We start from the raw sequence: 16,772 nt of genomic DNA on the forward strand, positions 1-16,772 counted from the left end.
ATAACAGACTGTAGAGAGAGAGAGAGACTGTATATAACAGACTGTAGAGAGAGAGAGAGGCCCTGTATATAATAGACTGTAGAGAGAGAGAGAGACCCTGTATATAACAGACTGTCGAGAGAGAGAGACCCTGTATATAACAGACTGTAGAGAGAGACCCTGTATATAACAGACTGTAGAGAGAGAAACTGTATATAACAGAGTGTAGAGAGAGAGACCCTGTATATAACAGACTGTAGAGAGAGAGAGACCCTGTATATAACAGACTGTAGTGAGAGGGAGAGATCCTGTATATAACAGACTGTAGAGAGAGGGAGAGAGAGACCCTGTATACAACAGACTGTAGAGAGAAAGACCCTGTTTATAACAGACTGTAGAGAGAGAGAGAGAGACCCTGTATACAACAGACTGTAGAGAGAGAGAGAGAGACCCTGTATTTAACAAACTGTAGAGAGAGAGAGACCCTGTATATAACAGACTGTAGAGAGTGAGAGAGACCCTGTATATAACAGACTGTAGAGAGAGAGACAGACCCAGTATATAACAGACTGTAGATAGAGAGAGACCCTGTATATAGGAGACTGTTGAGAGACAGAGATCCTGTTTCTAACAGGCTGTAGAGAGAGAGAGACCCTGTATATAACAGACTGTAGAGAGACCCTGTATATAACAGACTGTAGAGAGAGAGAGACCCTGTATATAACAGACTGTAGAGAGAGAGAGACACTGTATATAACAGACTGTAGAGAGAGAGAGACCCTGTATATAACAGACTGTAGAGAGAGAGAGACCATGTATATAACAGACTGTAGAGAGAGACCCTGTATATAACAGACTGTAGAGAGAGAGACCCTGTATATAACAGACTGTAGAGTGAGACCATGTATATAACAGAATGTAGAGAGAGACCCTGTATATAACAGACTGTAGAGAGAGAGACCCTGTATATAACAGACTGTAGAGAGAGACCCTGTAGATAACAGACTGTAGAGAGAGACCCTGTATATAACAGACTGTAGAGAGAGAGACCCTGTATATAACAGACAGTAGAGAGAGACCCTGTATATAACAGACTGTAGAGAGAGACCCTGTATATAACAGACTGTAGACAGAGAGACCCTGTATATAACAGACTGTAGAAAGAGACCCTGTATATAACAGACTGTAGAGCGAGAGACCCTGTATATACCAGACTGTAGAGAGGGAGAGAACCTGTATATAACATACTGTAGAGAGAGAGAGACCCTGTATATAACAGACTGTAGAGAGAGAGAGAGACGCTGAATACAACACTGTAGAGAGAGAGAGACCCTGTATATAACAGACTGTAGAGAGAGAGAGAGAGAGACCCTGTATATAACAGACTGTAGAGAAAGAGAGGCCCTGTATATAAAAGACTGTAGAGGGAGAGAGAGACCCTGTATATAACAGACTGTAGAGAGAGAGAGAGACCCTGTATATAACAGACTGTAGAGAGAGAGAGAGAGAGACCCTGTATATAACAGACTGTAGAGAGAGAGAGACCCTGTACATAACAGACTGTAGAGAGAGAGACCCTGTAAATAACAGACTGTAGAGAGAGAGAGACCCTGTATATAACAGACTGTAGAGAGAAAGAGACCCTGTATATAACAGATTGTCGAGAGAGAAAGACCCTGTATATAAAACAGACTGCAGAGTGAGAGAGAGACCCTGCATATAACAGACTGTAGAGAGAGAGAGACCCTGTATATAACAGACTGTAGAGAGAGAGAGAACGTGTATATAACAGACTGCAGAGAGAGAGAGAGAGACCCTGTATATAACAGACTGTAGAGAGAGAGAGACCCTGTATATAACAGACTGTAGAGAGAGAGAGACACTGTATATAACAGACTGTAGAGAGTGAGAGAGACCCTGTATATAACAGACTGTAGAGAGAGAGACAGACCCTGTATATAACAGACTGTAGATAGAGAGAGACCCTGTATATAAGGGACTGTTGAGAGACAGAGATCCTGTATCTAACAGGCTGTAGAGAGAGAGAGACCCTGTATATAAAAGACTGTAGAGAGAGACCCTGTATATAACAGACTGTAGAGAGCGAGAGAGACCCTGTATATAACAGACTGTAGAGAGAGAGAGACACTGTATATAACAGACTGTAGAGAGAGAGAGACCCTGTATATAACAGACTGTAGAGAGAGAGAGACCATGTATATAACAGACTGTAGAGAGAGACCCTGTATATAACAGACTGTAGAGAGAGAGACCCTGTATATAACAGACTGCAGAGTGAGACCCTGTATATAACAGACTGTAGAGAGAGAAACTGTATGTAACAGACTGTAGAGAGAGAGACCCTGTATATAACAGACTGTAGAGAGAGAGACTCTGCATATAACAGACTGTAGAGAGAGACCCTGTATATAACAGACTGTATAGAGAGAGACCCTGTATATAACAGACTGTAGAGAGAGACCCTGTATATAACAGACTGTAGAGAGAGACCCTGTATATTACAGACTGTAGAGAGAGAGACCCTGTATATAACAGACAGTGGAGAGAGACCCTGTATATAACAGACTGTAGACAGAGAGACCCTGTATATAACAGACTGTAGAAAGAGACCCTGTATATAACAGACTGTAGAGCGAGAGACCCTGTATATACCAGACTGTAGAGAGAGAGAGACCCTATATATAACAGACTGTAGAGAGAGAGAGACCCTGTATATAACAGACTGTAGAGAGAGAGAGAGACCCTGAATACAACAGACTGTAGAGAGAGAGAGACCCTGTATATAACAGACTGTAGAGAGAGAGAGAGACCCTGTATATAACAGACTGCAGAGAAAGAGAAACCCTGTATATAAAAGACTGTAGAGGGAGAGAGAGAGACCCTGTATATAACAGACTGTAGAGGGAGAGAGAGACCCTGTATATAACAGACTGTAGAGAGAGAGAGAGAGACCCTGTATATAACAGACTGCAGAGAGAGAGAGAGAGACCCTGTATATAACAGACTGTAGAGAGAGAGGGAGACCCTGTAAATAACAGACTGTAGAGAGAGAGAGACCCTGTATATAACAGACTGTAGAGAGAAAGAGACCCTGTATATAACAGACTGTAGAGAGAGAGAGACCCTGTATATAAAACAGACTGCAGAGTGAGAGAGAGACCCTGTATATAACAGACTGTAGAGAGAGAGATACCCTGTATATGACAGACTGTAGAGAGAGAGAGACCCTGTATATAACAGACTGTAGAGAGAGAGAGACCCTGTATAGAACAGACTGTAGAGAGAGAGAGAGAGAGACCCTGTAAATAACAGACTGTAGAGAGAGAGAGACCCTGTATATAACAGACTGTAGTGAGAGAGAAAACGTGTATATAACAGACTGCAGAGAGAGAGAGAGAGAGACCCTGTATATAACAGACTGTAGAGAGAGAGAGACCCTGTATATAACAGACTGTAGAGAGAGGCAGACCCTGTATATGACAGACTGTAGAGAGAGAGAGACCCTGTATATAACAGACTGTAGAGAGAGAGAGACCCTGTATAGAACAGACTGTAGAGAGAGAGAGAGAGACCCTGTAAATAGACTGTAGAGAGAGAGAGACCCTGTATATAACAGACTGTAGAGAGAGAGAGAGAGAGACACTGTATATAACAGACTGTAGAGAGAGGGAGTGAGACCCTGTATATAACAGACTGTAGAGAGAGAGAGAGACTGTATATAACAGACTGTATAGAGAGAGAGAGACCCTGTATATAACAGACTGTTGAGAGAGAGAGACCCTGTATATAACAGACTGTAGAGAGAGAGAGACCCTGTATATGACAGGCTGTATAGAGAGAGAGAGAGACCCTGTATATAACAGACTGTAGAGAGAGAGAGACCCTGTATATAATAGACTGTAGAGAGAGAGAGAGACCCTGTATATAACAGACTGTCGAAACAGAGAGACCCTGTATATAAAAGACTGCAGAGAGAGAGAGAGAGAGACCCTGTATATAACAGACTGTAGAGAGAGTGAGACCCTGTACATAACAGACTGTAGAGAGAGAGACCCTGTAAATAACAGACTGTAGAGAGAGAGAGATCCTATATATAACAGACTGTAGAGAGAAAGAGACCCTGTATATAACAGACTGTCGAGAGAGAAAGACCCTGTATATAAAACAGACTGCAGAGTGAGAGAGAGACCCTGCATATAACAGACTGTAGAGAGAGAGAGACCCTGTATATAACAGACTGTAGAGAGAGAGAGAACGTGTATATAACAGACTGCAGAGAGAGAGAGAGAGACCCTGTATATAACAGACTGTAGAGAGAGAGAGACCCTGTATATAACAGACTGTAGAGAGAGAGAGACCCTGTATATAACAGACTGTAGAGAGTGAGAGAGACCCTGTATATAACAGACTGTAGAGAGAGAGACAGACCCTGTATATAACAGACTGTAGAGAGAGAGAGACCCTGTATATAAAAGACTGTAGAGAGAGACCCTGTATATAACAGACTGTAGAGAGCGCGAGAGACCCTGTATATAACAGACTGTAGAGAGAGAGAGACACTGTATATAACAGACTGTAGCGAGAGAGAGACCCTGTATATAACAGACTGTAGAGAGAGAGAGACCATGTATATAACAGACTGTAGAGAGAGACCCTGTATATAACAGACTGTAGAGAGAGAGACCCTGTATATAACAGACTGCAGAGTGAGACCCTGTATATAACAGACTGTAGAGAGAGAAACTGTATGTAACAGACTGTAGAGAGAGAGACCCTGTATATAACAGACTGTAGAGAGAGAGACTCTGCATATAACAGACTGTAGAGAGAGACCCTGTATATAACAGACTGTAGAGAGAGACCCTGTATATTACAGACTGTAGAGAGAGAGACCCTGTATATAACAGACAGTGGAGAGAGACCCTGTATATAACAGACTGTAGACAGAGAGACCCTGTATATAACAGACTGTAGAAAGAGACCCTGTATATCACAGACTGTAGAGCGAGAGACCCTGTATATACCAGACTGTAGAGAGAGAGAGACCCTATATATAACAGACTGTAGAGAGAGAGAGACCCTGTATATAACAGACTGTAGAGAGAGAGAGAGACCCTGAATACAACAGACTGTAGAGAGAGAGAGACACTGTATATAACAGACTGTAGAGAGAGAGAGAGACCCTGTATATAACAGACTGCAGAGAAAGAGAAACCCTGTATATAAAAGACTGTAGAGGGAGAGAGAGACCCTGTATATAACAGACTGTAGAGAGAGAGAGAGACCCTGTATATAACAGACTGTAGAGAGAGAGAGAGAGACCCTGTATATAACAGACTGCAGAGAGAGAGAGAGAGACCCTGTATATAACAGACTGTAGAGAGAAAGAGACCCTGTATATAACAGACTGTAGAGAGAGAGAGACCCTGTATATAAAACAGACTGCAGAGTGAGAGAGAGACCCTGTATATAACAGACTGTAGAGAGAGAGAGACCCTGTATATAACAGACTGTAGTGAGAGAGAGAGAACGTGTATATAACAGACTGCAGAGAGAGAGAGAGAGAGACCCTGTATATAACAGACTGTAGAGAGAGAGAGACCCTGTATATAACAGACTGTAGAGAGAGGCAGACCCTGTATATGACAGACTGTAGAGAGAGAGAGACCCTGTATATAACAGACTGTAGAGAGAGAGAGACCCTGTATAGAACAGACTGTAGAGAGAGAGAGAGAGAGACCCTGTAAATAACAGACTGTAGAGAGAGAGAGACCCTGTATATAACAGACTGTAGTGAGAGAGAAAACGTGTATATAACAGACTGCAGAGAGAGAGAGAGAGAGACCCTGTATATAACAGACTGTAGAGAGAGAGAGACCCTGTATATAACAGACTGTAGAGAGAGGCAGACCCTGTATATGACAGACTGTAGAGAGAGAGAGACCCTGTATATAACAGACTGTAGAGAGAGAGAGAGAGAGACCCTGTATATAACAGACTGTAGAGAGAGGCAGACCCTGTATATGACAGACTGTAGAGAGAGAGAGACCCTGTATATAACAGACTGTAGAGAGAGAGAGAGAGAGACCCTGTATATAACAGACTGTAGAGAGAGGGAGTGAGACCCTGTATATAACAGACTGTAGAGAGAAAGAGAGACTGTATATAACAGACTGTAGAGTGAGCGAGACCCTTTATATAACAGACTGTAGATAGAGAGAGAGACCCTGTATATAACAGACTGTAGAGAGAGCGAGACCCTGTATATAACAGACTGTTGAGAGAGAGAGACCCTGTATATAACAGACTGTAGAGAGAGAGAGACCCTGTATATGACAGGCTGTATAGAGAGAGAGAGAGACCCTGTATATAACAGACTGTAGAGAGAGAGAGACCCTGTATATAATAGACTGTAGAGAGAGAGAGAGACCCTGTATATAACAGACTGTCGAGACAGAGAGACCCTGTATATAAAATACTGTAGAGAGAGAGTGAGACCCTGTATATAACAGACTGTAGAGAGAGAGAGTCCCTGTATATAACAGACTGTAGAGTGAGCGAGACCCTTTATATAACAGACTGTAGATAGAGAGAGAGACCCTGTATATAACAGACTGTAGAGAGAGCGAGACCCTGTATATAACAGACTGTAGAGAGAGACAGACCCTGTATATAACAGACTGTAGAGAGAGAGAGAGACCCTGTATATAACAGACTGTAGATAGAGAGACCCTGTATATAACAGACTGTAGAGAGAGAGACCCTGTATATAACAGGCTGTAGAGAGAGAGAGAGAGACCCTGTAAATAACAGACTGTAGAGAGAGAGTGACCCTGTATTTGACAGACTGTAGAGAGAGAGACCCTGTATATAACAGACTGTAGAGAGAGAGAGACCCTGTATATAACAGACTGTAGAGAGAGAGAGAGAGACCCTGTATATAACAGACTGTCGAGACAGAGAGACCCTGTATATAAAAGACTGTAGAGAGAGAGTGAGACCCTGTATATAACAGACTGTAGAGAGAGACCCTCTATATAACAGACTGTAGAGAGAGAGAGACCCTGTATATAACAGACTGTAGATAGAGAGAGACCCTGTATATAACAGACTGTAGAGAGAGACACCCTGTATATAACACACTGGAGAGAGAGAGAGACCCTGTATATAACAGACTGTAGAGAGAGAGAGAGACTCTTTATATAACAGGCTGTAGAGAGAGAGAGACCCTGTATGTAACGGACTGTGGAGAGAGAGAGAGAGACCCTGTATATTGTGGTGTTGGGTGTTCTAACACACAGAAGAGCCAACACAGTTGCATATGGTACAACGCTTGTTTATTTAAACTCACTATTTACAACTTGGTCTTTGCACTCTGCACGTGGGGGGCTCCCTGCTTGTGGTGTTTCAACAGCTCTTTCATGCTTCCTTCTCCCCAGACCTACTGCCCTCCAGGTGTCGTGCTCGTGCTTTTTATGTGGTTGGTGTTCTTGTCTGTGATTGGTTGTGGTGTTGTGTACTCTGATTTGCCTGTTAGTGTGTCCATCATGATGTGTGTGTTTGAATATCATGACATCCCCCCTTTTTACAAAGATATGTGCCTACGTGGTAATAAATATGATCGTGACGTGAGTGCATCTAAGAGTGTGTGTGTGTCGTGTGCAGCATGTGTCTATGACGGAACTATGTACATGGGGCGATGTCGAGTGCGTCACATGAATCCAGTTGTACCATAACATAACAGAAATGCGAACGAGAGAAGAAGAAAAAAAATTTTGAACAGTTGTCCAGTCAGACGACATCTGGAACGATAAACAACAACAGGTTATCATGTAAAATTGTCCAACTTATTAAACATATGAACTGTATTATAAGTCCATTCTAATGGGTTTGCGACGAATTCGGGTTGACCGCCTTAAGGGTGGATCAAGAACCACCGGCTGCTGTGCAGGCATGGCCATGGGTGGCGATGGAAAGGGCGTGATGTGCGGCAGCTCCACAAAGTCATCCTCGGAAGCCTGTTGAGGATCTGGCGTGTTGTGTGGCTGTGAACGTGGAAGTCGGCGAAGGGCGCGCCGATTGCGGCGACGCACGGAACCATCCGGCATGCGAACCAGGAACGAGCGGGGAGCCACTTGTCGGAGGACTTCGGCCGGTGCTGACCAGCCACCATACGGTTGATGGACGCGTACTTTGTCTCCGGAGGACAGGGGGGGCAGGTCCGTCGCTCGTGTGTCGTACCGACCTTTCTGGCGATCACGCTGCAGTTGCATGTCCCGAAGAACCGCCTCATGGTCTGTTGTCGGTGCCAGGACGGAAGGTACCGTCGTCCTGAGGGAGCGACCCATTAGTAGCTGCGCTGGCGAGAGGCCCGTGGATAACGGGGCCGATCGATAGGCCAGCAAGGCAAGGTTAAAGTCCGATCCGGCATCAGCCGCCTTGCACAGGAGCCGCTTTGCGATGTGGACACCCTTTTCAGCCTTCCCGTTCGATTGTGGATGCAGAGGGCTGGATGTCACATGAGTGAAACCATATGCTGCGGCAAAGGACGACCATTCACGGCTGGCAAAACAAGGTCCATTGTCTGACATGACAGTCCTTGGAATGCCATGGCGAGCAAACGTTTCCTTGCAGGCCCCAATGACTGCGGACGACGTCAGATCATGGAGAGGCATGACTTCCGGGTAGTTTGAGAAGTAGTCTATAATAACAATGTAATCTCTGCCGAGCGCGTGAAATAGGTCAACACCCACCTTCGCCCAGGGGGACGTCACCATCTCGTGTGGTAGAAGTGTTTCCGGAGGTTGCGCCGGCTGAAACCTCTGACAGGTTGTGCAGTTGAGCACCATGTTGGCTATGTCTTCATTAATACCCGGCCAATATACCGCCGCCCGGGCCCTTCGTCTGCATTTTTCGACACCCAAGTGGCCTTCGTGTAGTTGACGAAGAATCATCTGGCGCACACTGTGTGGAATGACGATCCTATGCGATTTCATAAGGACCCCGTCTATATTGGTGAGATCATCTCGCACATTATAAAACTGGGGGCACTGCCCTTTTAGCCACCCTTCCGTCATGTGGCGCATCACTCGCTGCAGCAGAGGGTCAGTCGCCGTCTCTGCGCGTATGTGGGCCAGACAAGGATCATCAGCTGGCATATTTGCTGCTGTCAGAGTCACGTGTGCCTCAATTTGACGCACGAACCCCTCCGCATCTGGTGGTGTGCTCACTGCTCGGGAAAGAGTGTCCGCCACTATGAGTTCCTTCCCCGGAGTGTAGATCAGTTCAAAATCGTACCTCCTGAGTTTGAGTAAGATGCGCTGGAGGCGAGGAGTCATGTCGTTCAGGTCTTTGTTAATGATGTTGACCAGGGGGCGGTGGTCAGTTTCGACCGTGAATCGTGGCAGGCCATACACATAGTCGTGGAACTTGTCCAGTCCAGTTAACAAGCCCAGGCATTCTTTTTCGATTTGCGCGTAGCGCTGTTCGGTAGGGGTCATGGCTCGTGAGGCATACGCAACCGGGGCCCATGATGACGTGCTGTCTTTTTGCAGGAGTACCGCTCCAATACCAGATTGGCTGGCGTCTGTTGAGATCTTTGTAGGGCGAGTCGCGTCAAAGAAGGCCAGCACTGGTGCCGTGACCAGTTTGTGCTTGAGCTCCTCCCATTCCTGCTGATGCGACTGGTGCCAGTTGAATTCCGTCGATTTTTTTACGAGATGGCGCATGTTTGTTGTATGAGAAGCCAGGTTGGGAATGAACTTCCCAAGGAAGTTGACCATGCCCAGGAATCTTAAGACAGCCTTCTTGTCAGCCGGTCGTGGCATGGCTGTGATGGCGCTAACCTTGTCTGCATCGGGACGGACCCCGGACCTTGAGATGTGGTCCCCGAGGAATTTCAGCTCCGTCTGGCCGAAAGCACACTTCGCACGGTTGAGACGCAGGCCATTTTGCCGTATGCGGGTGAAGACACGTCGAAGACGATGCATGTGTTCCTGCGGAGTGGTGGACCAAATGATGATATCGTCCACATATACACGTACCCCTTCGATGCCTTCCATCATCTGCTCCATAATGCGGTGGAATACTTCAGATGCCGAAATGATGCCGAATGGCATCCGGTTGTAGCAGAATCTGCCAAAAGGGGTGTTGAATGTGCATAGTCTTCGGCTGGCCGGGTCCAGTTGGATCTGCCAGAATCCTTTGGACGCATCCAATTTAGTGAATATGTTGGCTCGCGCCATCTCGCTGGTGAGGTCTTCTCGTTTCGGGATGGGATAGTGTTCCCGCATGATGTTGTTGTTCAGATCTTTTGGATCTATACATATACGGAGCTCGCCAGAGGGCTTCTTTACACAGACCATGGAGCTGACCCATGGCGTGGGCTCCGTGACCTTGGATAGGACCCCTTGGTCCTGAAGAATCTGCAGTTGTGCCTTGAGGCGGTCTTTGAGAGGCGCAGGAACCCTGCGAGGTGCGTGAACGACAGGGATGGCGTCCGGTCTGAGTCGAATCTTGTACGTGTGTGGCAATGTCCCCATGCCTTCAAAAACCTCCTGGTTGTGAGCGAGGAGGGAATGGAGATTCGCGTGGAACTCAGCATCCGGGAAGTCGGATATCTCATCTGGAGAGAGAGACATGATGCGCTGTACCAGGTGAAGGACCTTACACGCTTGTGCGCCCAGTAACGAGTCCTTTGATGAGCCCACAACTTCGAAGGGGAGTGTGGCCGTGTACCTCTTGTGAGTCACCTGTAGCTGGCAAGATCCTACGGACGGGATAACGTTCCCGTTATAGTCAACCATCTTAAGCCGGGATGGTGTGATGAGTGGTTTGACCTTCATGGCCTGGACTGCAGAGTAAGCAATCAGGTTGGCGGATGCGCCGGTGTCCAGACGGAAGGCGACGCGCGATCGGTTGACCGTCAGGGTGGCACACCACTCATCGTCTGGATTGATGGCATTGACCTTGTTGACATCAATGACGGCAACTCTGAAGTCATCCTGGTCATCTGCATCACTTAACTGGAAGTCTTGATGCGTGGGCTGGACGGTCCTGACTCGTGTGCGAGGTTGTCGAGGATGCGCCGGATCCATGGGTTGAGCCGCACGACAGCGGGCTGCGTAGTGGCCTATCATGGCACATCTGTTGCACTGTTGGTATTTTGCAGGACATTGCCCTTTTAAGTGTAGACCTCCACACTTGCTGCACGTCATGACGTCACGGCGTTCGTTGCGCCACTGCGCATGCGCAGTGCGATCTTGCGGTGGGCGCGCCTGCGCAGTGCGTCCCTCGTTGTGGCCGTTATTCTTGGCGCGCACCTGCGCGGGAGACCGCGAAAAGCGCGGGAAGCGGCCGCTGTCGTCCGGGCCGTGGGGCGGGAAGAAATCGACGGCCTGGATGCGTTCAACGTCGTGGGCGGCCTGGCTTGCCGATTCGACGGCTGGGGACCCCCTCCGTGCCAACTCGGACGCCTGAAATCGGGCAAAACGGCAGGCAGCATTCTCATGGAGGACACAGGCTTCCACAGCAGACGCTAAGGTGAGGCTCTTTATTTTAAGAAGCTGCTGGCGTAGGCCACTGGAGGCAACGCCAAAAACAATCTGGTCCCTGATCATGGACTCTGTGGTGGTGCCGTAACCGCAGGACTGCGCCAGAATCCGGAGGTGCGTCAAAAAGGGTTGAAAAAGCTCCTCCTTACCTTGCAGGCGTTGCTGAAAGATGTATCTTTCGAAAGTTTCGTTTACTTCAGTTTGAAAGTGCTGGTCCATTTTGAGGATGACCGTGTCATATTTGGCCTGGTTTTCGCCTTCCTCGAACACCAGTGAATTAAAGACATCATTTGGGTGGGGGCCTGCGTAGAAGAGGAGCATTGCAATCTTCGAATCATCCGAGACATTCTGTTTTTCGGTGGCACGGATGTACAGGTCAAATCGCTGCCTGTAGAGCTTCCAGTTGGTGCCTAGGTTCCCCGTGACTTGCATCGGCTGCGGTTTGCCGGTGTGGTCCATGTCCAGAATGGCAGGTTGGTAGGCAGGTATCGATCCACTCCTGTACCATGTGGTGTTGGGTGTTCTAACACACAGAAGAGCCAACACAGTTGCATATGGTACAACGCTTGTTTATTTAAACTCACTATTTACAACTTGGTCTTTGCACTCTGCACGTGGGGGGCTCCCTGCTTGTGGTGTTTCAACAGCTCTTTCATGCTTCCTTCTCCCCAGACCTACTGCCCTCCAGGTGTCGTGCTCGTGCTTTTTATGTGGTTGGTGTTCTTGTCTGTGATTGGTTGTGGTGTTGTGTACTCTGATTTGCCTGTTAGTGTGTCCATCATGATGTGTGTGTTTGAATATCATGACATATATAACAGACTGTAGAGAGAGAGAGACCCTGTATATAACAGACTGTGGAGAGAGAGAGAGACCCTGTGTATAACAGGCTGTAGAGAGAGAGAGACCCTGTATATAACAGACTGTGGAGAGAGAGAGAGACCCTGTATATAACAGGCTGTAGAGAGAGAGAGACCCTGTATATAACAGACTGTAGAGAAAGAGAGACCCTGTATATAACAGACTGTAGAGAGAGAGAGAGACCCTGTATTTAACAGACTGTAGAGAGAGAGAGACCCTGTATATAACAGACTGTGGAGAGAGAGAGACAGACCCTGTATATAACAGGCTGTAGAGAGAGAGAGACCCTGTATATAACAGACTGTAGAGAGAGAGAGACCCTGTATATAACAGACTGTGGAGAGAGAGAGACCCTGTATATAACAGGCTGTAGAGAGAGAGAGACCCTGTATATAACAGACTGTAGAGAGAGAGACACTGTATATAACAGACGGTAGAGAGAGAGAGACCCTGTATATAACAGACTGTAGAGAGAGAGAGACCCTGTATATAACACACTGTAGAGAGAGAGAGACCCTGTATATAACAGACTGTGGAGAGAGAGAGAGAGTCCCTGTATATAACAGACTGTAGAGAGAGAGAGAGACCCTGTATATAACACACTGTAGAGAGAGAGAGACCCTGTATATAACAGACTGTGGAGAGAGAGAGAGAGACCCTGTATATAACAGACTGTAGAGATAGAGAGAGACCCTGTATATAACAGACTGTAGAGAGAGAGAGACCCTGTATATAACAGACTGTGGAGAGAGACAGAGACCCTGTATATAACAGACTGTGGAGAGAGAGAGAGACCCTGTATATAACAGACTGTGGAGAGAGAGAGAGACCCTGTATATAACAGACTGTAGAGAGAGAGAGAGACCCTGTATATAACACACTGTAGAGAGAGAGAGACCCTGTATATATCAGACTGTAGAGAGAGAGACCCTGTATATAACAGGCTGTAGAGAGAGAGAGACCCTGTATATAACAGACTAGAGAGAGAGACCCTGTATATAACAGACTGTAGAGAGAGCGAGACCCTGTATATAACAGACTGTAGAGAGAGAGAGACCCTGTATATAACAGACTGCAGAGAGAGAGAGAGACCCTGTATATAACACACTGTAGAGAGAGGGAGACCCTGTATATAACAGACTGTAGAGAGAGAGAGACCCTGTATATAACAGACTGTAGAGAGAGAGAGACCCTGTATATACCAGACTGTAGAGAGAGAGAGAGACCCTGTATATAACAGACTGTAGAGAGAGAGAGATACCCTGTATATAACAGACTGTAGAGAGAGAGAGACCCTGTATATAATAGACTGTAGAGAGAGAGAGACCCTGTATATAACAGACTGTGGAGAGAGAGGGACCCTGTATATAACAGACTGTAGAGAGAGAGACCCTGTATGTAACAGACTGTAGAGAGAGAGAGAGACCCTGTATATAACAGACTGTAGAGAGAGAGGGACCCTTTATATAACAGACTGTAGAGAGAGAGATACCCTGTATATAACAGACTGCAGAGAGAGAGAGAGACTATGTATATAACAGACTGTAAGAGAGAGAGCGACCCTGTATATAACAGACTGTAGAGAGAGAGAGACCCTGTATATAACAGACTGTGGAGAGAGAGAGAGACCCTGTATATAACAGACTGTAGAGAGAGAGAGAGACCCTGTATATAACAGACTGTAGAGAGTGACCCTGTATATAACAGACTGTAGAGAGAGAGAGACCCTGTATATAACAGACTGTAGAGAGAGGGAGACCCTGTATATAACAGACTGTGGAGAGAGAGAGAGACCCTGTATATAACAGACTGTAGAGAGAGAGAGACCCTGTATATAACAGACTGTAGAGTGAGAGAGAACCTGTATATAACAGACTGTAGAGAGAGAGAGAGACCCTGTATATAACAGACTGTAGAGAGAGAGAGACCCTGTATATAACAGACTGTAGAGAGAGACCCTGTATATAACAGACTGTAGAGAGAGAGAGACCCTGTATATAACAGACTGTAGAGAGAGACCCTGTATATAACAGACTGTAGAGAGAGACCCTGTATATAACAGACTGTAGAGAGAGAGAGTCCCTTTATATAACACAGTCGAGAGAGAGAGTTTGCACATTCTCCCCGTGTCTGCGTGGTTTTCGCCCCCACAACCCAAAGATGTGCAGGGTAGGTGGATTGGCCACGCTCAATTGCCCCTTAATCAGAAAAATGAATTGGGTACTCTAAAATTTATTTTAGGAAAGGAGAGAGGGGAGATTACTCAAATTAAACCTGTCTCCACTCGAATTGAGAAGGTTAAGGGGCGATGTCATCGAATTTACAAGGCATTCGGCCCATCGAGTCCGCACGGCCCTTGGAAACAGCATCCCACCTCAGCCCACCACCCTATCCCCGTAACCCAGTAACCCCACCCAACCTTTTTTTGTTGCGGCACGAAGGGCAATTTATCACGGCCGGTCCACCTAACCCGCACATCTTCGGACTGTGGGGGAGGAAACCGGAGCGCCCGGAGGAAACCCACGCAGGCAGGGGGAGGACGTGCAGACTCCGCACAGACAGTGACCTCCAAGCCGGGAATCGAACCTGGGACCCTGGAGCTGTGAAGCCGCAGTGCCGCCCAATGCTGTTCGAAGTATTCAAGATGTTAACAGGAAAAGACAGAGTCGAGAAGGATGAGCTATTTGCACTGGTTGGAGATTTTAAAACTCGGGAGAATAGTTTAAAATTAGGGCTCGACCATTCAGGAGAGGTCTTGGGAAGGACATCTTCACACTCCGAGTTTTGGAACTCACCCGCACTCACAGCCGTTGAAGCTGGAACAGTTGTTAATGTTAAATCTGAGAGAGATTTTTGTTGAGCAAAGGTATTGAGGGATAGGGGCCCAAGGCAGGTACATGGAGTTAGCTCACATCAGCCATGATCTCATTGAATGGTGGGACAGACAGGAGGGGCTGAATGGCCTGGTCCTGGTCATAATGTTCCAATTGTTCCTCAAAGGCTCTCTGATTGGGTGTTAGGAGCTCTCTCTCTGATTGGGTGGCGCAGTGGTTTTGGTGCGGGCAAGGGGGAGGGGCTTACGACCTCCTCACCTGTTGGTTGTTGGTGAAGACGAGCGATGCTGGGATGTCCAGGATGACCAGGTGGTAGATGCGGTCGTTCAGGACGACGGACGGCCTGTACACGCCCCCGTGCGGGTTGCAGCTCTCCTCGGCGAACTGGTTCCACACAAACTGCTGGATGATCGCGGTCTTGCCCACTCCCGGGGCGCCCAAGATGGCAATCTTCAGGAAGTCGGCCATGGCGTAACAAAGAAGCATGAAGGCCCGTTTTTTGTGGGGGGTTTTTCGAAAAAGAGAGGAAGTGGCCTTGCCGTAAGTCGGGGGTGCAATGGGACCCAACTTGATCGCCGAACTCGAAATGGAACAGAGCAGAATACTTCACTGGAATCTCCAGCGAGGGCACAGTTTGGGCAGCGAGCTACTGAATGAAGCTAATCCTCGTGTCGGGATTCCCAAACCAGTCTTCCTTGAGTGGTTCATCTTCAGCTGCCCGGGCTGGGACCGTCCCAGAAAGGAAATCGACAGTTCATCCACCAGCCACCAGCGCCACACAGCTCCCCCCCCCCCCCCAACCCACCCCCCGCCCCCCCCCCCCCCCCTCTCCTGAGCTCTCTCTTCTGAAGGTGTACAACCAACAGAGAGGGAGCAACGTCCATGGAAGTATTCCTTGGAGACTGGGAGCTGCTCTAACTGTTTCTGTTTTTGTTGGGAGAACTGCAAGAGGTTTCAGATTGACTATCTCGGGATGCCGTATTCGGGTTAAGTCCTGGTCCCAGAGCTGTCCACGGCTGAGGCAGATTTCCTCTTGGGCCTGGCTGGGGTCCTACTTTGGTGTTTCGAGTTGAGTATTCGGGGCCCAAACTTGATCAGGTCGCCGGAATGGGATATTTTGTCTCTCCCCCCCAGGGATCTCTTGAGTTTTGAACCTTTCCTCCGTTCGATTTGCTCCTCCGTTTCAAACCATTTCTCCCTGGTTGAGTTTGACGGATTCACAATTCTCCCTGGCTTCCAATCGCTCGCCCCAAGAGTTCCGTATCCTCTCGCCCTCCAAGTATCTGGCCGTCCCCAATTCCAATTCTCACCGACTTTCCAATCGGCAGTTCCAACGTGCCCTCAACTTCAGATCTTCGTCGGCTTTTGTGCATTGACTTCAAACTATTGTCTCTCTATCTCTCTGTCTCTCCGACATGCCCGTTTCTTGAGGGCGGAATGGATGATGGGTGGAACAGCCTTTTGGCTCAGATCAAGTGTCAGATCCTGCCCAAGCTGAGGTGCGACGCCTTTGCTTATCAGCTTGAAT

The 16,772-nt window shown here is 47.4% G+C and overlaps 1 protein-coding gene across 1 annotated transcript in view; it reads right to left on the bottom strand.

Annotated features, from left to right (window-relative positions):
• Window positions 1-16,005, bottom strand: part of LOC140410143 (ras-like protein family member 10B) — a 161,197-nt gene extending 145,192 nt beyond the window's left edge. The window contains exon 1 of the mRNA XM_072498102.1: window positions 15,503-16,005. Coding sequence (XP_072354203.1) covers window positions 15,503-15,730 — 228 coding nt within the window. The 5' untranslated portion in view covers window positions 15,731-16,005. The remainder of the gene's footprint in view (window positions 1-15,502) is intronic.
• Between the last annotated feature and the right edge of the window lie 767 nt (window positions 16,006-16,772).

The sequence above is a fragment of the Scyliorhinus torazame genome, chromosome 4, assembly GCF_047496885.1.
Source record: "Scyliorhinus torazame isolate Kashiwa2021f chromosome 4, sScyTor2.1, whole genome shotgun sequence".
Classification (NCBI taxonomy): domain Eukaryota; kingdom Metazoa; phylum Chordata; class Chondrichthyes; order Carcharhiniformes; family Scyliorhinidae; genus Scyliorhinus; species Scyliorhinus torazame.